The sequence below is a fragment of the Carcharodon carcharias genome, chromosome 21, assembly GCF_017639515.1.
Source record: "Carcharodon carcharias isolate sCarCar2 chromosome 21, sCarCar2.pri, whole genome shotgun sequence".
Classification (NCBI taxonomy): Eukaryota; Metazoa; Chordata; class Chondrichthyes; order Lamniformes; family Lamnidae; genus Carcharodon; species Carcharodon carcharias.
The window spans coordinates 12,216,947-12,238,615 of NC_054487.1; the positions used below are offsets into that span (position 1 = coordinate 12,216,947).

General features: G+C 44.8%; 1 protein-coding gene across 4 annotated transcripts in view; it reads right to left on the reverse strand.

Moving 5' to 3' along the window:
• Window positions 1-1,176: 1,176 nt before the first annotated feature.
• The window catches only part of tmtc1 (transmembrane O-mannosyltransferase targeting cadherins 1), a 183,744-nt gene continuing 163,251 nt past the window's right edge, over window positions 1,177-21,669 (reverse strand). For 2 of the 4 annotated variants that reach the window (XM_041215609.1, XM_041215608.1), the window contains 5 exons: window positions 21,132-21,276; window positions 14,063-14,200; window positions 12,412-12,534; window positions 6,869-6,946; window positions 1,177-4,742 (listed from right to left, as the gene is read on the reverse strand). In XM_041215609.1, coding sequence (XP_041071543.1) covers window positions 4,581-4,742; window positions 6,869-6,946; window positions 12,412-12,534; window positions 14,063-14,200; window positions 21,132-21,276 — 646 coding nt within the window. In that variant the 3' untranslated portion in view covers window positions 1,177-4,580. Of the gene's footprint in view, window positions 4,743-6,778; window positions 6,947-12,411; window positions 12,535-14,062; window positions 14,201-21,131; window positions 21,277-21,669 lie in introns of all 4 variants that reach the window. The other 2 variants (XM_041215606.1, XM_041215605.1) reach the window with 1 other exon arrangement.

The window sequence follows — 21,669 nt, forward strand, 5'->3', positions numbered from 1 at the left end:
CTTTGCTCCTGTAAGAGATTCATCAAAATGACTTCCTGACCTCTTCTACCTCTTTGACCAAACTTTTGGCTATTTTAATATTGCCTTATTTAGTTCAGTTTCAGATTTTGCTTTATAACATTCCTGTGAAGCACCTTGACATGTTTTAATGTGTTAAAGGTGCTATATAAATGCAAGTTGTTGTACTTCATTGCTGGTTGTGGGACCTTGCTGTGCGCAAATTGGCTGCCAGATTTCCTACCAATCCACAAAGTACTTCATTGGCTATAAAGTACCTAGGCTTGTCCTGTGGTCATAATAGGCCCAAGAGCTGGTCATTTATGGCACAGGAGGTGGCCATTTGGCCCATTAATTTCATGCCAGAATTTGGAATTGAAACCAGGATCTTTTGAATTTCTGTCTAACGTTCTCCCACTGAGCTAGCTTGGTCTCAACATGAAACAAAACGATTTGGAACTTGATGTGAATTGAGCAACATGATTACCGGAAAATGACTGGTACATCGGGGAGAAATTGGCACTGCTGCAAGAGCCACAAAGCCAATTAACAACGTAGGAAGTTCTGGGCGAGAAAGGACCAAGGTCCCTTGAGTTCACTTTCTACCATCCTAATTGTTGCATGACATGATGATAAAGGAATTGTCTAATCGCATCAGTCTCTACCAATTAATCTACAACAGACCCAGACATCTGTATATTGGCTGCCTTGTCTCCTTACATCATTACAGTGACTTCACTTCCATTGAACTTTGTGCACTTTGGGTCATACTGAGGTCATGAAAGAGGTCAAATAAATGAAAGTTCTTGGTGCGTTCATTTCTATGCAGAAGGACACCATTTTATATTGAAAGAATCGCCTCGATATGCCACTACATGGCAAGGATTTTACTTCCATTTTACTATTTTGCCAACCATCTGAACAAGGTTAACAGCAGTCATATACACACGTGATGTCGGAGAGGAAACTTCAATAAAAACATGCAACTGAATTCATACTAATTTGCTGCATTAAAGGATTCAGCTGCTGGCCACTTCCCTAGCACTTTCACTGTGGTGTTTTTGGTGATTAATCATAAGACATTGCATATGCATATATTTAAATAAAAAAGGTTTTGTGTCTATCTGCATGCCATTTTCAGAGAGTGGAAAAGATGGAAAGCAATTCAACAGACTGGTGCCTGATGGTAAGCCTTTATAGCACATCAAACGAGAACTTTTTTTTACTGGTTATCCTTCATTCAATACTGCACACAATGGGAGTAGACAGACAAATGAACCAGTTACACTGTTCAAGATACATTGTACAATTATCAGCTTAAATGCAAACACTTTGTAAATTAAGGAAAAGGAATAAACACTGTTTTGTAGGAAAATTGAGGACTGAACCAATATACCAAGGTCAGAGCAGGTCATATAGGACACCCTGTGCAATTTCCAGTCCCTTTCAAGTCTGGCGGGATTATCAATAAATGTTCGTAAATTGTTGTCAGCCGTGAGACAGGGTCCAGTTTTTGCGCAGTGAAATACTGTCCAGAGTCTAGAGGTTGAACTGTAGGATAAGTTCCAATGGTTAGACAGTGAGAATGAACATAAAAATGTAAATGGGAGCAAGAGTAGGCCATATGGTCTCTTGATTCTGCATCAGTCAATTGGATCATGAGTGAATTTCTGTATCAACTCCACTTTCCCTATCCCATGTTCCTTAGTTTTACACTGTTTTCAGCAATTTATTTTATAAAAGCCTTTCACTTAATGGATTTAAGCACAAGTTTTGTATCGTATTATCGTGCATCACCCTCCGAGCTGATGGACAGAAACAGTCAAGCTCCCGTAGAATTCCTGGGACGTGCTGTGAATTAGACCCGAACTTTTCACTTCTGTGAATCAGGTACAAATCCCCAGACTGATATGGTGTTCAGCCTCCTCTGTTTGTCAACCGCAGCAGGTATCACCTGAAATAAGACCAAGCAATTCCAGTCTTGTTCTCAGAGAAACCTCACTGGAAAAACTCAGTTAAAGCCCCAAAGCTGCGTGGCACTTCTCAGTACAATTGTATAAAATGTTTGCATTTAAAATCAACAGGCTCAGTGCACGTGTATATAATGCACGCCAACACTTCATTATCTTCTACACATATAGCAATAATGATATATATTATAGCTTTAATACTTATTCATAAATAAATTATAGACTTTATGTAAAAATAGAGATACTTAGAAACATGTTGGCAGGAGAACAGCAGTTTGGATGACAGGAGTCATGGTCACAACCTTTAGATGAAATAAAAAATCTAAACCAGGCATGACCCCCACAATCGTTATTTGTTCACCCGCCAAATGGGTAACGTTTCAATCATTGCCACTTTGATCTTGTCACAATGTTAAGATTTCGAGTTGTGCTTTTGTACAGGTGCCCGATTTTGACTTCTGACATACTGGCGTGGATTAGTACAGCAGAGCGGGGGCTCTGCAGTGCTGAGTGGGCACAGTGGAGGGTTGTGTGGGGAGCAGGCCGGTGGGCTGGGTAAGCTGCCGGTGGGAGACCACAGGGATGTGGAGCAGTCAGCTTGGGTGAAGGAGGCCCACTTCAGGCATTAATCAGGGAATGACTTCTGCAGTGTCACAGTCCCATGGTGAAGCTGTGCCAGCACGTTCAACGACAACAGGTACAAGTTAAAAGAGCTGTTCACAGATGAAGGATTGTTACCATGGAAATTATGCAACATCATGTCAGGTCCTAATTTTTACATCGTCAGCAATTGAGAGAGATGGTGGAAACAAACTCTCGTTAAACAAGAGACGTTGCTAATGCTGTCTAAAGGAGCCCATTAGCATTGATCTTTACACCTTCATTACAAAAAAACCAATTCTGTCAATTTTCTTCACTCTCCTCTTGAAGCTGTTGACCACTGGCCTCAGCACAGTTCTACTGGGGCCTTCCAAGAATCTTGCCCAATGCACAGATGTTTACAGTGGATGCAGCGGTTAGCTATTAGTCCAGTAGGGGCATCAAGGACAAAGCCAATCTTACCCAGGCGCTGGCAGGAATCAGCAGAGAGCCATCAGGAATGTAAAGCTAGCCATATCCATCTTGGCCACAGGACTGCTGAAGTTTTAGACACTGACCTTGTCACTGCCTCAAAAAGAAATATTTTTTTCCCCTTTAATTTTAAGTACCTAGAGGGCAATTGAACCCATTCATGAGAATGTTGCCAATTCTTTCTTTAGAATAGTCATTAATATTTCTTTGTACGTGTTTTATTACAGAGAACTCAAAATGGCGAGTTAGTGTGTGGGGAATCAGCAAGAGTACTGAGACCAATAACAGTGCCACCCCCACAAGAGGGTGGATGACCATTGCCCCATTCTTAACAAAATGGAAATATCAGAAAGGCTCTTCAGCTTCTCATTGCTCATTCACCTAGAAAGACACTATCGTTCCCCTATCACATCATCCAATCATTTTCTCAATGATCCCAGAGGTTTCTCCTTCAGTGGCCTATCTGGAAGTACAACACTCTCTTGTTCCCGCCATCAATCTTAAATTGGTCTCATCCTGTGTCAGACACGTGAACTCAAGTTGGTTCTACAACTTGCAATGACATCTGTCCGAGCCATCCAAAGACCCTTGAGCTCAGGTAACCTCACAACAGCCTTTGGGGAAGATCTTCAGGGGACCAGCACAGGAAGCAGGAACCTTTCGAGTCTGACGATTCTCACTCACTTTACTCTTAAAACAGAACATGCCCTCTTTCTGCTTACATGGGCTTGTTATCTGCCTCACTATTCGATGAAGAATCTCAGTGCTAACATCTTGGCTGTGCGGACTTGCCCAGAAAAAAAAACAATTAAGATTTTCAGACCTAAGATTTCTAAACATCGACACACTGTACATTGTGATTTATGCTGAATGGCTTGGAAAGAATGTTGTACTCCTGCCAAACTTCAATGCTGCATGCTGCTCATTTTTTATACGCACAAAGGTCCAGTAAGGTTAGCCTACACAGAGTAGAAAATCACACATTCTCGTTGATCAGCTTGCTTTGATATAGACTGCAGCGAAGGGACATACTGTGGAATTCTCTACAGTAACTAGTTTCTGACTATTTGATTTTGTTTGATAAATAATTTATTTTTTGGTAAGCATGGGGATGAATAACTTAAGTCTTGACAGAACTTGCCTTGTGCAAAATATGAAAACCACAGCAAGGAGGGGTAAAGAGGATGGAAGGGGTAAAGAGGATGGAAGGGGTAAAGAGGATGGAAGGGGTTGCAGTTCCTCGGGCTCAATGGTAGCTGCTTCAAGCTATCTTGGGTAGCACCAAATAAAGGAATGGAGATCAATAAATGAAGCCATGAGGCAGGAGAAGTTGCGATTCCCAATGACAATGCAAATGTTTGAGCTTAGATGAGTCGCACCAACTTTCAACTGTAAAAAACTACACTCACGATCAACTTTTCTTGGTTTACTTCACAGTAGAAAGGTTCCTTTGTCACTTCAGACATTGAGGACTCTACGAGAACCAAAGTACTTTCCCCTCTTCCTATGACACATGAAAGTCCAGAGCAAGCCATTCTTCTGTCACCTTGTGCTTGGTTCAAGAGGGCTCTGCTCATCCCTCCTTTCTCCTTGCAACCTCTTCTCCAGACGGTCCAATTTACCAAGGTTTTCTCGCAGAATCTTGCTTTTTGGTACGAGCTCCAGGGCTTTCTCGTAGTACTCACGTGCCGCTTTATAATCACCCTGCAAGATGAGGACACCGGGATAGGTATTAACTGAAGCTACAGATTAGAAACAAGCACACACACACACGCACACGCACACAAACAAACGAATAGAAATTGTACTCGGGCAGATAATCAGCAAGTAGACCCGACGTAATTAAATGAAATTTGTAGTGGGTAATACAGAGCTTGACTTTCAATCTCGAACTTTGGCCAATATCACCAGTTGTTATATCCCAAACATTAAAGCCTGTGTTTTTACTTGTTTGACTGACCGCACGCAGCAGCAGTCAGGTCAACATCATAAACTAAAATTCAACATCATTGACTAAAATTTAACATCATTAACTAAAATTCTCCCTTAATAAAATCTGACCCGGAGAGGCTGCGAGTGCTGAAACTATCAGATATGGTGCTGGAGGGGGGGGTCTCCTGAGGTTAAGACTGAAGCAGATCATTGGCCAAAGTAGAAGGAGTTCCACTCAACATCTTGTCAAGCTTTACCCATTTCCTCTCACTCATATGAGGATCCATATTTACACACACAGACACACACACACACACATGTGAGCACACACACACAAATCCATGCAAAGAAACATTCGAATTTATAAATTAGGATCTGGAGTAGGCCACTCGGCCCCTCGAACCTGCTCCCCCATTCAATAATATCATGGCTTATCTGATTGTAATCTCAGTTCCACATTGCCATCGACCCCTGATAACTTTTCATTCCCTTGCTTATCAAAAATCTATCTAGCTCAGCCTTAAAAATATTCAAAGACTCTGCTTCCACTGCGTTTTGAGGAAGAGAGTTCCAAAGACTCACAACTCTCAGAGAAAAAATTTCTCCTCATCTCTTTCTTAAATGGACAACCCCTTATTTTTAAACAGTGACCCCTAGTTCCACATTCTTCCCCAAGAGGAAACATCTTCTCCCCATCCACCCTGTCAAGACCCCTCAGGATCTTATATGTTTCAATCAAGTTGCCTCTTACTCTTATAAACTCCAGCGGATACAAGCCTGGCTTGTCCAACCTTTCCTCATAAGACAACCTGCGCATTCCAGGTATGAGTCCAGTAAACCTTCTCTGAACTGCTTCCAATGCTTTTACATCTTTCCCTAAATAAGGAGACCAATACTGTACACTGTATTTGAGATGTGGTCTCCCCAATGGCCTGCATAAAATCTGCATTTGACATCTATTCTCTAAGCCTTTAAAAACAAAAAAAAAACATAAGTGATAGGAGCAGGAGTGGGTCATACAGCCTGTAGGGCCTGCTCCACCATTCATTATGATCATGGCTGATCTTCAGGGTCAACTCCAATTTCCCACCCGCTCCCTATATCCCCTGCTTCCCTGAGATACCAAAAATCTGTCTGTCTCAGCCTTAAATATATTCAATGAAGGAGCATCCTCGACCCTCTGGGGTAAAGAATTCCAAAGAGTCCCAACACTTTGAGTGAAAAAAATTCTCCCCATTTCAGTCCTAAATGATCGTCCCCTTATCCTGAGACTCTGTCCTCCATGTTCCAGATTTCACAGCCAGGGAAATAGCCTCTCAGTGTCTACCCTGTCAAGCCCTTTCAGAATCTTGTATATTTTAAAGGGATCACCTCAACTCCAGAGAGCACAGGCCCAAATTACTCAGACTCATATCATGGGGCAACCTTTTCATCTCAGGGACCAATCGAGTGAACCTTCGCTGTACCGCCTGCAATGCAAGTACATCCTTCCTTAAATATGGAAACCAAAATTGCACATAGTATTCCAGGTGTGGCCTCACCAAAGCCCTGTATAACTGTAGCAAAACGTCTTTATTCTTCTACTCCAATCCCCTTGCAGTAAAGGCCAACATGCCATTTGTCTTCCTAATTGCTTGCTGCACCTGCACGCTAACTTACTGTGTTCCTTGTACAAGCACACCCAGGTCCTTCACCTTTTAAAAAATAATCTGCTTTTCTATACTTACAACCACGTGAATAACCTCACACTTGCCCACATTATACTCCACCTTGTTGCCCGAGATAAAAGGAATAGATGGAATACTTGCGGTTTGTAAAGCATATACGTTGGATGCAGCTGTACTCAGTTGATTAAGTAATATTGCCAAGTTGAAGGAATGGACCTTTTTTCTGCTGACCTTTATGTGCCGGATCCCTCCCATGTTCATCCAAGCCTGCGACAGATCTGGGCTCAACTCTACCGCCTGCTTATAGCTCTGGGTGTTCAAAACAAGAACAACATACATTTCAGAAACAGAGCAAAAATATTCAACACAAAGAAACATTCTGAAATCCATTCCTGCTCACAGGTAATGAGAGTTTGGTGAAAACGTGCTTCACCATTTCTGCGTACTGCTCTACAAGGTCCTCACTTAAAGTTGTGGTGGCATTTCTGAAAATTGCAACTTTCAGTGAAACAACTTTAAGTGAACCCTGAGTTCCCATAGGAATCAATGTTAAAGCCGAAGTTAGGTTCCTTCGGACATTCCTGGCACAGAAAAACCGATGTACAAATTGAAATACCATACCATACATGTGCAACGCTGTGCATTCCTAGCTGAAATAACATGCAGAATAAAATGCATCAATAAATATAAAAGAAATACAAAATACAATAACTAAACGGTTTAAAAAAAAAATGACAGTGCCCACCTCAGCACAGGACTTTTCGATTGACCAGGTTCCATCAACTGGCAGAAGTTTGTCAGTACAGGTAGAAGCTCAGGTCCCAGGACTATGTGCACCGAACAACTGCTGCCACTAGATGGAGCCCAGGACTTCAATGCGAGTTCAGCAGCGGAGCCGGGAGCGAAGACAACAGGAGAGGCAGAAGTCAGGAGACACTGAAGAACAGACCCCAAGGACTAAGGTAAGAACAGAGACCGAGAGGCAAGGGCGGGAGTCGGCAAGGGCAGGGGTCCGTGCAGTCATCGCCAACTTTTCATATTTATAAATTTACCTGCATAATGGTTTACTGAGCTAAGAGCAGGGCCAGAGAAAAAAATCATGGGCCCTGATGCTTCTCCTGTTTCTAGGTCCAATTATTCCCTCCTCCCCACTTTAACCCCCTCCCCGATCATGCATGATATTTTTTTCCCTTTCAGGATTCACCAGCCAATTCACCAAACAATCACAGAAAGGTCTAGTAAAGTGATAACACCCAGTACTGGCAGCTGGTTATGAATATCATCTGATATATATGCAGCATTGCTCATTAATATTAAGAGCAGCAACGATATAAGGGAGCGTTGGTTTATGTGCACCCCACAGGTGATACCACCACAGCTATTAAACAAACCAAAAAGTACAAACTGTAGTTTAACAGCAACATGCAATATGTTAATTTGACAGGAAAATATCCCATTCGTTACTGATAACACTGATTTTGGTGACTGCCTCAGCCCTCATTAACATGTTCTGTATGTTATACCAAATGGACATAGTGACAGGAAATTCGTATTTGGGGATAGATTCAATACTTGCAGCCCAGATAAAATGCACATCCTGTAGAATGGTGCCTGATATTATTCAGTATAATTATATCATACAAGAGGTGCAATTGGATTCTATTTCATCAGTAATCTCACAGGGTTGAAAGATCAAATGACTCCTGAGCGACAAAGTGGAAAGATTGAACAGCGTAGATCTTCACTGTCAGTAAGAAGTGTTGGAGCCCTCAGGTGTCTCTGTGTGATGCAACTTTCAAGAGGCCAGAGGACAAAGACTGAATGGTTCCCAGTTGTATCTGTGTTTTCTTGATCAGCAAGACTGAAGACTCTGATGATTGCTGCTTCTCACGACAACATATTTTCGATATCTACTATGCAACACAACTTTATCACAATATTTCAATACCTCAAAAAACTCATAGAAAACATCAAGATAGAGTGGGATAACAGGCAAGTAGACAAAAGGACAATGGAAAGAGATCTTGAGAATTATGTTAATTGTAAAATAGGTTACTGATTCACTATAAGCCCATTGCGCACTCCTGTCCTGGGGATCTCACCCCACAAAACCTCCTCACTGTAGACGTCCATTAGCAACAAAATAAACAGAACTCCAGCCATGATTCCACTCTCTGCTTGCAAGATAATTACGGATGACAAATGCCATCTAGTCAAGTTCATCTCATCCATCCAGAATGGAGATACGTACTTGGAGCAGAAATAGGCCATTCGGCCCCTCAACCCTACACTGCCATTTCATAACTTCCTACATTAAACCAGTGACTATAACTCAAAAGTATCTCATTAGCTGTAAAGCAATTTGAGACATAATGAAAGATGCTGTATAAATGTAGGTTTTCTCTTTCTTTCCTTACATCTCCATGCAGTATGCAGAGTGACTGTGGCAGTGGTGAAATTGGAGTAATCAACTGATGTCAGGAAAGTGGTTACAAAGAAATCTCTACATTTACAAAACAGTTCAACTCTATAGCTAACCTTACCCCCAAATCTATTCCAGTCTGCCCCCTCTAACTGCCCCAGCCCCTTTCAACCACCCCTCTAACCTCCCCCCATTCCCCCTCCATTGTCTCCCAAACCTCCTATCTAACACACACACACACACACACAGATATACACATACACAGCACCAATTGTTTCTATAATTGCAGGGATTTCACTTGCCATTTTTAAATGGAGAACGCTTTCTTGACAGTTGCTGAGCTGCTGCTGACCTTTGGACCTCTGGATAGTTTTGTGGTTTTCTGGCAGGCTTTGAAATAAAAAAGGTTCAGCATCCTGAAACTGCCCGAAAGCCGGGAACAGCCACAGGGCAACTGGTGAAAGTGACCTGACACTGACAGACCGGTTGTACAAACAATCGGAACCTTCAATCTGACACTTCCAAAATTTCTAAGCCAGTCTTTAAGGTCTGAAGCTCTGGCTGGATGACTTGAGAGCCCAGTTTAAAACCCCGAGCCCGGGCCCCCCTATCTCACCAGCCAATGGGCCCCAGTGTTTGGCATCACCTGCACCCCCACCAACCCCTCTCTCGGGCCCTGGTGAAAAGGCTTACATTTGGCTAATAGCTAGAGATGCTGATCTTTTAATTTTTTTATTAATCCTTCCTCCCTCCCTGCCAGCTCATGCTAAGGACCTCCCTCCGGTTTCTCACCCACCTGCCCTTACATGATGTAGATAGGGCTATCTGACTGGTTGAGGCATCACAACTGGACATGACCTGCTCCTCACCTAAGGCATCCGCACACTCACATTCCAACAGGGATAACTGGATAGTGACTGGAAGCATGAAAAGTACTCTCTCTAGCCAGGGGTTCAGTCAGGGCAATTATCCCCAGGGTCAATGGCCAATTCAGCGAATGTTTTTCTTGTGTCACTGGGAAATTATCCTTTACTAAGTTATCAGCCTTGGCTGAGTGGTTGGACTCTTGCCTCCAAGATCATTCATGCCACACAAGTGCCAGGTAATGACTGTATCCAACAAGAGAGAATCTGACCATCTGCCCTTGACATTCAATGGCATTACCATGACTGAATCCCCCACATCAACATCCTTGGAGACACCATTGACTAGAAACCAAACTGAATCCGTCTATAAATACTGTGGCTACAAGAGCAGGTCAGAGGCTGGGAATTCTGAGGCGAGTAACTCACCCCCTGACTCCCCAAAGCCTGTCCACCATCTACAAGGCACAAGTCAGAAGTGAGATGGAATACACTCCACTTGCCTGGATGAGTGCAGCTCCCACAACACTCAAGAAGCTTGTCACCTTCCAGGACAAAGCAGCCCCGCTTGATTGGCACCCCATCCACAAACATTAACTCAGTCCACCGCTAACACACAGTAGCAGCCGTGTGTGTACCATCTACAAGATGCACTGCAGTGACTCACCAAACCTCCTTAGACAGCACCTTCCAAACCTATGACCGCTACCACTTAGAAGGACAAGGGCAGCAGATAGATGGGAACACCACCATCTGGAAGTTCCCCTCCAAGTCACTCACCATCCTGACTTGGAAACATATCGGCCGTTCCCTCACTGTCGCCGGGTCAAAATCCTGGGGCAGGATTTTTAGGTCAGCAGGCGGGCACCATCGGCGGGCCTGGAATTGGCTGGGGAACAGACCGCCAACTGCAGTCGGCCCCCGACTGCGATTGCACATGGCTGGCCATTTAACGGTTATCCAGCGTGAAGCATGCGCTGAAACGCTCAGCGCTGCCAGGGTGGGGGGGGGTGTGGTGAGGAGCAGGGTGGACGCTGACATAAGCGTGGGCACGGGCGGGCGCTGAGTGAAAGCTCCCCGGAGAAAGAGAACTGCCTCAGGGAGGTGGAGACCTGAAGAGAATTAAATCTCATTTTTCATATCAGGGAACAAAATGTCCAAACGTCACAATCAGCCACCTGAACAGGTACAGGATAAAAAAATGCTGTGCATAGATTTCTTTTCTCATTTAATAACGGAAACCTCATCCCGCCCTTTGAGATGAGGTTTCGTGAAAAATGTAAAGTCCGTCTGGCCAATTCGTTCGTCTGCCAACCGTAAAGCTGGACGGAGCACAGGAAATTGGAGTCAATTGCAACTTTAGTTACACTAACTGGCTTCTTAATTGTTGGCGGGCGCGCTTCTGACTCTAGCGCGCGTCTGCTGACCGAAATGTCGGGCGAGCAGGGGGTGGTGACATCGGGACACTCGCCCGCTGTCATCTCGTGTGACTTCACATCCAATCGGGTCGGACACGCTGGCCTAAACATTCTGCCCCTGGAACTCCCTCCCTAGCAGCACTGTGGGTGTACTTACACCACATGAAGTACAGTGGCTCCAGGTGATGGCTCACCACCACCTTTTCAAGGGCAGTTAGGGATGGGCAACAAATGCAGGCCCAGCCAGTGATATCCACCTCCTGTGCAAGAATTTATAAAAATGCCACTGCCTAAACAGCAATGTGATAGTGACTGGATGATCTGGTTTTTGTGATGCTGTTTGCAGGGTAAGTATTTGCCAGGATACCGTTTCCAAAAACAAAATACTGTGGATCCTGGAAATCTGTAATAGAAACATAAAATGCTGGAAATACTCAGCAGGTTTGGCAGCATCTGTGGGGAGAGAAACAGAGTTAACGTTTCAAATTGTGACCCTCCATCAGAAAGGTGACTCCTTTGCTCTTCTTCAAAACACTGCCATGGTACTCTTACCTTCACTCACGAGGTCAGGCAGGGCCTCAGTTGAATATCCCATTCAAGAACCAGCTCCTCCGCCCAGCAGTCCTTCAGTACTGCACTGAAGTGTTAGGCTAAATTCGTGTGCTCAAGTCCTGATGTAGGATTTGAACCTATAACTGTCTGAGACAAAGGCAGAGGTACTACCAACTGCCCATAGCAAACCTGCATCTGTGTTGGATCTGCAGAACATTCCACAGTGACACCTACTTGGAAGTGTGCAACTTTGAACAATAAGTGAGGAGAGGAGTGAGCACAGCTGTAGTGCCTTTCACAGCCAAAAAGCTGTCCAACATCTTTTGGATAGCAGCTTACGTTGTTTGAATCAACAATTTCAAGACAAGAGGGGGGGAAAATAATGGGATAAGAACTTAAAGAAAAAAAATTAAAGAAAGGAATGAATAGTTTTAACACATTTCATGTATTATATATCTAGATCCAAATGATGCGACTTCAGAATGTGAAGCGCGTTTCATAGTTAGATAAACAGTGCACCTTAAATGCCACATCCAGCTGATTCAGCTCCCTCAAGAGATTCCCTTCTGAAAAATAAAGTTCCGCCAGGATTTTGGGGTCTTTGGGCTTCATTTTGACGGCCTTTTTGACAGCATCAAGTGCCTGGGTGTGAGAGAGGAACAGATTGTGAGCACTCATCCCTTTGTCGTCTCATATTTGAGAAAATACAAACTCAACTGCACAAGAAAGAATCCAAATTCTAAGCACACATAGGTACACATGCATAAACAGACACATGTATAAACATACACATATCTATAAACAGACACACAAGTGCATAAACACACACAGGTGCAAAAGCAGACACACATGCATAGAAAGACACACACATAAGCACACACGCATGAACACACACACATGGAAACACATGTACACATGCGAACAGACACAAAGACACACAAGTAGAAACAGACACACAGTAACACATGGATAAGCAAAGATACAGGTGCACAAACACTTACAAAAATGGATACACATGCATAAACAGACGCATGCAGACACACACACGCATAAACAGATAAACATAGAGACACACATGCATAAACAGCCATGCACATGCATAAACATAAACAGCCAAACGTGTATAATTAGACACATACATAAACAGAGACATACATGCATAGACACACACAGGCACATGCATAAACATACACAGGCATCAACAGGCACAAACAGACACACATGGATAAACAGACACACACTAAATACAATGCCTAGACAGGTGCGCATGTGTAAAAAGACACCTGCATAAATACATACACATTAGCACAGAGAAACATGAGTAAATACACACACACATAAACACACACACACACCCAGACACACACACGCACACACAGAGACACACACACACACATCAAGAATAATTAAACTGCTGAATATTGAATGTTACATGTATTTCCAACAGGATAATAAAGGGTGGTTCTTGGCACACTCTGCGCTATTCATGATTTTAATTATTTTCTCATCCTCCCGCTGTGTTCTCCCCTCATCTTTGGTGGGATTGAGAGCTCCATTGAATTATCAATGGAAGGAGAGACCCCACAGCCTAGCCCCATATTGGTCTCAGCTGCGTGTCCAGATGGGCCCACTCTCAGGAGGGGAGGATCACTGGATAGCGATCAAGAGGAGGAACCCTGAACCTTGGAACAGAGGCCAAAAACAAGTGCAGCGTCATAGCCACCGTACTAACTGACAAGAAAGACAACTGATGTCTCCTCCTTGTGGAGGAGACCAAAACCAAGGGCCATAAATATAAACCAATAGGAAATTCAGGAGAAATTTCTTTATCCAGAGAGTGGTTCAAATGTGGAATTTGCTACCACAGGGAGCCAATGAGGTGACCAGATAGATACATTTCAGGGGAAGCAAAAGAAGTACATGAAAAGATAAAGGAACAGAAGGATACATCGACAAGGTGAGTAGAATGGGAAGAGGCTCAGGTGGAGAATAAACCAACATTGACTTATTGAGCCTTGTGCTGTAAACTCAAAGCAAATTTTATGTAAAATGCAGGACCTCATTGCATTTCCATAAAACCATTGCAATACTTGTTACTTCATTCGTAAGCTGGCAAGCAAGTGTTTACTACACTATCCTTAGGGATGTTTTAATAAGGATTGATCCTTACCTCTTTGAGGTTGCCCTTTTTACTGTAGATAACAGACAACAGGCGTTGACACTCCAGGCAGTCACTCCTTTCACTCGCCACTTGATTAATGAGTCTCTCAGCTTCTTTGGCTCTGCCAGCCACAGACAGGACCTGGGCCTAGCAAACAAGTTGAGTAGACAGGAGTTAATGTGCAACATTCCTGTCTTGGAGAGTAGTGAAAGAGCATTAACAACAGGCCAGAGCCCAGGTGGCAACTATTCAGGCAAAAAAGAATAACTGCCAAATCTACAACAGTGTTTGTGCGGTCCTGAGCGTGAATTATTACCACTAAGGTCTCTTTTCAAGGCTTTCCAATCTGACCAACACTGACTCTTGGCAATATGGGAAGAACGTCTGCTCAGCACTAAACATTGTACAACAAACACGTGGCACACCTCAAAATAAAAGCGAGTCTTACATTTAAGTGGCACCTGAATGTAGTGAAACATCCCAAGGCACTTCACTGAAGCTTTATCAGACAGAATTGGACGCCGAGCCACATAGAGATGTGAGGGTGTGGACTTGGTCAAAGAGGGTAGGGCTTTAAGCAGCAAGGTAAAGGAGGAAATGTTTAAGGAGGGAATTCCGGAACTGAGGCCGGGATATTCTGTGCCTGCCGGCGTTGGGTGTGTTCGGTGTCGTGAGCGGACAATACGGCACGATTGGTTTGGCGATGGTGCGAAACCGGGTTGCGATTGTCCGCTCAGCCCGCTAATGGTAGGCTGCATTTCCCGCCATTGGACACCGGGAACTTTATAGTAATACATCAGCGTATCGTTATAAGGCCAGCCTGCCGGACTCATCTCTCCCCGTTGGATCGTCCGCCCAGATCGGCAGGAAAACATGCCAACATATTTCACAACAGCGCACAAGCGACATGCACCTGGCGGTCTGCACTTTGCTTGCACTTCAAGGTTTGTTTGCCTACCTTGCTTCAGGCAGCACTCGCAGTCATCAGCGCCAGTCTTCACAGACAGTGCCACATCACTATTAGGGGGGCTCCAGGGTAGGTCTCTACCTACCAGATTAACCATATGTGGGTGGCTTTTCAATGGCTTCTGGGCTAGGGCTTGCTTGGGGAAGGGGGAGAAATGGCCTCAGGCAAGGGAAGAGGCTGCAGGGTGAGAGCTGTCCTGGGGAAGGAGGGTATCCCAGGGTGTGTGTGGGGGCACATGCTGAACGGTGCAAGAGGCCTCAAGGTAGTGAGGGCTGAGGGGGCAGCCTCCAGAGGAGATGAGGCCAGATGGACATGTGAGGGTGTGTGTGAGAGAGTGAGTGGTGATGTCCCTTGATCTGGCAGTGAGTGAGAGGCCAGTGAATGTGTGATGGGCTTGAGTGTGTGAGTTTAGAGCGATGAGATGGTTGCCTTACCCTGGTGGCACAGATGAGATCATTCATCCTCTACCAGCATTGGATGGCCGACCTCTTCTGTGCAACATTGGCACTGACAACCACTGTCATCGCCTACCAAGCCAGAGTAGTAACGTAGCTGCCTTCCTGCTACCTCCTAAGGGGGTAGAGGACATCACAGCAGGCCTCCAAGGAGCTCAAGGGTCGCAGTCCTGGGCTGGAAGCACTGAGCGCAGCTGTACTTTAAATGTGGTGTCAGCGTGATGAAGCAGCAAGGTGACAGCGTGGCGGACGAATGGGAGCCTGCCCACCATGCAAACAGCGTGTTTCCCGGGAATGCATAAGTAATGCGGCAGGTTTGGGAAGATACAGCCGCCATCGCGGCCGGTGGGTAAGACATCGTTTTACCCACCCGCTACCGCACTTAGTGCAACTTTGGGATAATCCCGCCCTGCGGATCCGTGTTGTATCTTGGATTTCCAAATTTGGGAAAAGAAAATTGTTTCCAAGTTTTTAAAGTTGGCTTTCATCCCTTCTTATAACTTATAAGAGTTTCGATTTGTTGCAACAGAAAGAATCTTGATTTGCATTCCATGACTTGCTACCTCCACTTTCTAGGTTTCATTTGGCACACAGGGGCACAGGGCTTGCTCGACAAAGCCTAAGGCCAGGGTTTTGAGATTGGCGCGCGGACGTGTTTGGCGGGCCTCTGAGCAGCCAGGAAACTGGCCACCTCCCCCGATCAGCCCCCGAATAGGAATTCAGGCCGGCTGCCCAACTAACGGCAAGCCTGTGTGTGTGAAAAGCCCACTGAAGTGCCCAGTGGGGGCAGGAGGAGGGCAGGCACTGAAGTCAGCACAGGCGCTGGGAAGGGCTCACAGGAAGTCTCCTGAAGGCGGAGAGCCGCCTTAGGGAGCTTAAGAATTCAAAAGCCAGAAATAAAGGCTTTCAAATGCTGAAAAAAAATGTCCACGCCTCAGGATCGGTCACCTGAACATACGGCTGATGTAAACTCCGTCCAAACATTTTTGTCTTTTTTTTTAAAAATTAACACCGGGAACCTCATCCCGACCTTGGATGAGATTTCCTCAAAAAGGCAAAGGCCGATTGGCCGGATGGCTTGCCTGCCAACTGTAATGTTGGATGGGCAACACCAAAATTACCGTTGATTGCCACGCTAACGGCCTTAATAGGCTCTTAATTGTCAGCGGGCGCGCTGCTGGCTCTTGTGCCTGCCCGCCGACCGAAATACCGCAGGATTGCGCGATGATGTCGGGACGCTTGCCCGACACCATCACGCGCTGTTTCAGGCTCGAGTGGGTCAGGCACGCACCCGCGTGCCGAGAGAAAAAGTTTGCCCTAAGGCCCACTTGGTTCCTTTTTTCTACCATCCTGGTAATCGCATAATAAAACAGCGAAGGGCTGTTGACCAATAAAGGAAATCAACCTCTATCAATCCATCTATACCAGGCTCAGGCATGGTGTGAGGAAGTCCCCGGTGGCACAGAGCTTTGGTAAGTCACAGATCCAAAGTCACCTGTTGCCTGCTGGCATATTACATTTACCTTACATCGTATTTCAAATTATTCAGATGGGGTAATCCCAAAAAGTTATCTGCTGAAAGAAATCTATTTCCTGCTTCCGCCATCTCCCTCAGGAGCCTATTGCACAGATTGGCTGCTCTACCTCTGAAATAATGAGCCCCATTTTAACTCGGTATAAGTCAATTGGTTCTGAATAAGTTAAAATCCCACCCAATGTTTCTACAGGTTAGATTTGAATTTACCCCTCTGTCTTTCACGGACGGTGGTCTCCTCTGTTTCGACGCTTCTGGACAAAATGAAACACTGCGTCATGGGGCAGAATTTTGACCTCGGTGGGCGGGCTTGGCGAGGGCAGGCGGGGGCAGTCGGAAAGCTGACCGCTGCCCGCGATCGAGGCCGGAAGGCGATTTCACTTGGCCCGCGCTGCATGAAATGTGAGCGACAGTGCTTGGTGCTGCGGCGGGGTAGGGGGAGGAGGGCGAGTGGGGCCAGCATGAACTTCGCACACGCATCCAGTGCAGCTTGAGAACCTCCCTGAGGCAGCTCTGAGTTTTCGAAAAAAAAAATAAAGATTTTAGAAATGTTATAAAACATGTCCCCTTATGTCATTCTGTCACAAGAGTAAGGGGCATGTTATGAGTGAATTTTTTTTTAAATTATTTTATTTGATGTAGGAAACCTCATCCCGCCCGTGGATGAGGTTTCCAAAAAAACACAAAGGCCACTTGGCCTTTTTGCCTGCCCATCAACCATAAGGTTGGACAAGCAACAAAAAATTTTAAAACAATTGAGACTTTAATGGCCTCAACAGGCCTGTTAATGGTTGGCGGGCGCACTGCCCGATTCATTTGCACGCCTGCAGACCGAACGATCACGTGACTGCGCGTTGACTTCAGGGCGCTCACTGACATCAACATGAATCATTTCACGCTCGAGCGGGTTGGAAGTGCACCCACCCGCCAAGCTGAAACTTTTGCCCATGATCCACATTATCTTATCCCTTTAGACTTGTAAAAGTAACAAAGTGTCACCTCTCAAACTTCTGATTTTCAGTGAGAACATGTTCTATTTATATAATTGTCCCTCACAGGTTAACCTTTCCATCCCGTTAAACATTCTGTTTATTCTTTTCTTGACTCTTTCAACAACTACAATACCCTTTTTTGTACCATGGTAACCAGGACAGTCGCACCAATGATTTATAAAATTACAGGATTACCCAATAATTTCAGCTCATCATTAACCTTTTTGAAAATAAAATCCCATCATCTGGTTTGCTGTCAATTCATTGCCAGTCAGAACCCCACATTCATACACATTATTTTCTTTCCATTTGAGTGATAGTTCCTTCTGTGAGGTATTATCCCCATGTGAAGCATTTTGCATTTCTCTCCATTGAATTCCATCTGCTATCTCTCTGCACAACTCCCAAGTCCATCCAAATCCAATTGAGCTTTGGTAATCAAGTTTGCTGGTCATGTTTGATTGGTTGAATTCTGTCATGACAGCAAATTACTTACAGGCACATTGAATTTTTAAGTAAGACATGTGGTTTTTAAAAAGACCTACAAGCAAAAGTTGGCTGAGAATATAAAATAACCACTTTCTGATGAATTCCTATGTGGATTATACTTGACCAACTAGTCCAGAGAGAAAGGAATATTGAACCTGAAAAGGTGTCAAGGCCTACTTCAGACAGAGATACTTGGAGGGAAGAGATGTAATGCAAAAGACTGAACTCTAATCTCCTGTGGTTGTGGAGACAATGGAAACTGATTATTACATCTCAGCAGAAACATCTCCTGTTGAGTTATACCTCAGAATGCAGAAATGGTCGGAGCTGAAGGAAAGCAGATTCTGGGTGAAAGACATTTTTTTTCCCATCCAGGGATACACAAGAAAATGGATTTAAAAAACTAGCTGCAAACGTGATCCATGTGTTCTAGTTCTGGTGTGCTAGTGGGTGCTGTGACATCACAGCAGAAGGACATCAATAAGACATCCCTGCAGCATGCAGGTAAAAGTCTCTTCTTTCTCGCTCTCTGGCTGGAGGCAAGACAGCAAAGCCACAGTCAAAAAGGAAACACAACAACTCCTTCAGCTAACCCACAGGAACCAAGTGTCTCCAAACCAACTGCCCAACTGCCAAAGTTAGCTCCAGCGGAATCAACCAATTTAATGGCTGCAACGTTTCACCATCTACTCCTCAGGGACAAGTCAAAGACAGGTTTGTATACCTTTTAAACTTTAATTCTTGGACTTAACTTCTCATTTCTGGTCTATGTGTATGTGTGTTCCATTTTTATTATTTTTTCTCAAGTTTTTAATAAACTTACTCTTTCTTTGACTCAATAAAGTCTGGTTAAATTGGCTCCTTCTAAAACATAACTACATTTGGATTGGGAAAAGGGATCCATGAAGGGAGGGATCCCTTTTAAACTAAACCTTGGTGTGATCAGCCGAGGGTGTTGAATAAAGAAGGGGAGCCAGCTCATTCCTCCTCACCCGGGAGCGTAACAAAATTGGGATCCTGTTCAGGAAGTTAACAATTTGGAGTATCTCATCTGGGATCTCAACAAATTGGGGAACTTGGCCTGAGGACCTGTTGTAACAATTCAAATTTTCTCATTCTTTATTTGTTCCTTTGAGATGTTGCTGCTGAGTTCTGATTTGTTGCTGTTTGATGAATATGAACTACAAGTCAATCAAAATCGACATAGGGAAGAATTTCACCACCATCCCCCACTCCCCCCTCCTCCCCCTTGCCCCATTGGGGGGGGAGGTGCAGGAGTGAGCACGGGCAGGCACACCTCCAATCGGCACTGCCATTTTAGGTGGGTGGGCCAACTAAGGCCCGCCCACGTAATGTCCGCCAAGAAGCGCTATGCGTTCCCTGTGCGGGCTGAGAGCGAGGGGATTCCATAAGCCAAGGGTGCGCTCTTTCATGCATGCACAGGAAAGAGCGCATTCATCTCCCTGAGGCTAAGTGCTGTCCCAGGCGCCAAATTCAAAAATGTGAAATATAGAAAAATAAAATTTCCCTGACAAGCCTCCTCATATGACACTGTCATATGAGTTGGGACACGTCCATCACTTTTAATTAAACTTTTATTAAATTTTTAAAAGCCTACATGAAACCTCATCTCGGAGGATGAGGTTTCCTGCTTTTTCTGAAGCCCGCCAGGGCTCCCGGTCTGCCCGCCAACCTTAAAGTTGGACGGGCAGGTCCATTAATGACTTGAATTAGTTTCTAAATGGCCTCAATAGGCCGTCGACAGGTGGGCGGATGCACAGCTGATTTGACTGCACCCCCGCTGACCTGAAAACTGAAATGAGGCGGGGTTACGTGAGGAGTTCCAGCCGACGCCATCCCACATCATGTTACGCATCAGCAAGTGGGCCCTGCCCCCCGCACTCAATATCCCACCCATAATGTCCAAGTGGGAGCCAATCAGATTTGAGCGACTGCTGAAGAGTGGTATGACAAGCAGGAAATGCCACCATGTTATATTCTGTGGTTGTCCTTCAGTACAGTTAATGGACAAAGGACCCGCTGGTCTTGATCTTCAGTGGCATTGCACATAGTTCTTGAGAACATGAGCTGATGGAGAGAGGAATTATGGATTAAGTGGGTATTAAGCAGCTAATGGAGCTGAGCAGTTGTAGGGTAGTGAATACTTTGGAATGCACAGTGACTAACTGAGGGAGTAAGGTAGTGAATACTTGGGGTAGAGACAGGAGAAGAGACAGTGAGGGGTCAAGGGAGATGGAGAGCATTAAGGATAGTGAGGACTTAGAGAATTGGGATGGTGTACTTGGGTGAAGTGAATAGTTCAGAGCTGGCCATTTAGAGGGAAAGGGTGTTGGAGAGTGAGGGGAGCATAACATTTTCCTCAAACACTACACCTGGGTACATAAGATACAGCTACAAATAATTATAATCTTTACAGTTTCTAACCATCAACAAGCGCAGGTCACTTTAATTAAAATCGTAATACAAAAGCAAAATAGTGTGGATGCTGGAAATCTGAAATAAAAACAGAAAATGCTGGAAATTCTCAGCAGGTCTGGCGGCATCTGTGAGGAGAGAAACAGAGCTAACGTTTCAGATCAACAGCCTTTAATGTCCACGCTTCCTTCAGCAATGTACGTACCACTGCCAGTTGTAGTTCGCTGTTTGTGGGCTGCATTGTAATGGCCTCTTTGTAGATACGTAGAGCCAACTCATATCTCCCTGTGTTGTAGTACAGAGCCCCCAGTGGAGACAGAACATCCACAGTCCTGGTTACCTCGAGTGCTCTGCAAATAATAACAACAGAACATCTTCAACGTGTGGACAAACCTTCCGATACCTAACTTTTGTCATGAGCTGAGGCATCCATCTCCGGACTACAGTCTGGTTGTAAGCAAATGAGAGAGAAAAACACAGCAATCTGCCAGTGTGGCCACCTCTCAATCCTGCCCCAGTGTTCAAGGGTCAACCGGTTTAAGTGGGACTTATTAGGGAAGTCACGGTGAGGTCAGCGGCTGGGAATAGCCAGTTTAACCATTGCAGATTTGAATGTGGGGCCTACCATTGACGGAACAAACAACATTCACCAAATCGATGGGTTTCATTTATTGCAAGCGTTCTTAATTGTCAAGGTTCCTTAAGGAAAACTGGGGTCAAATCAGCCTTTTCTCCTGCTTAAT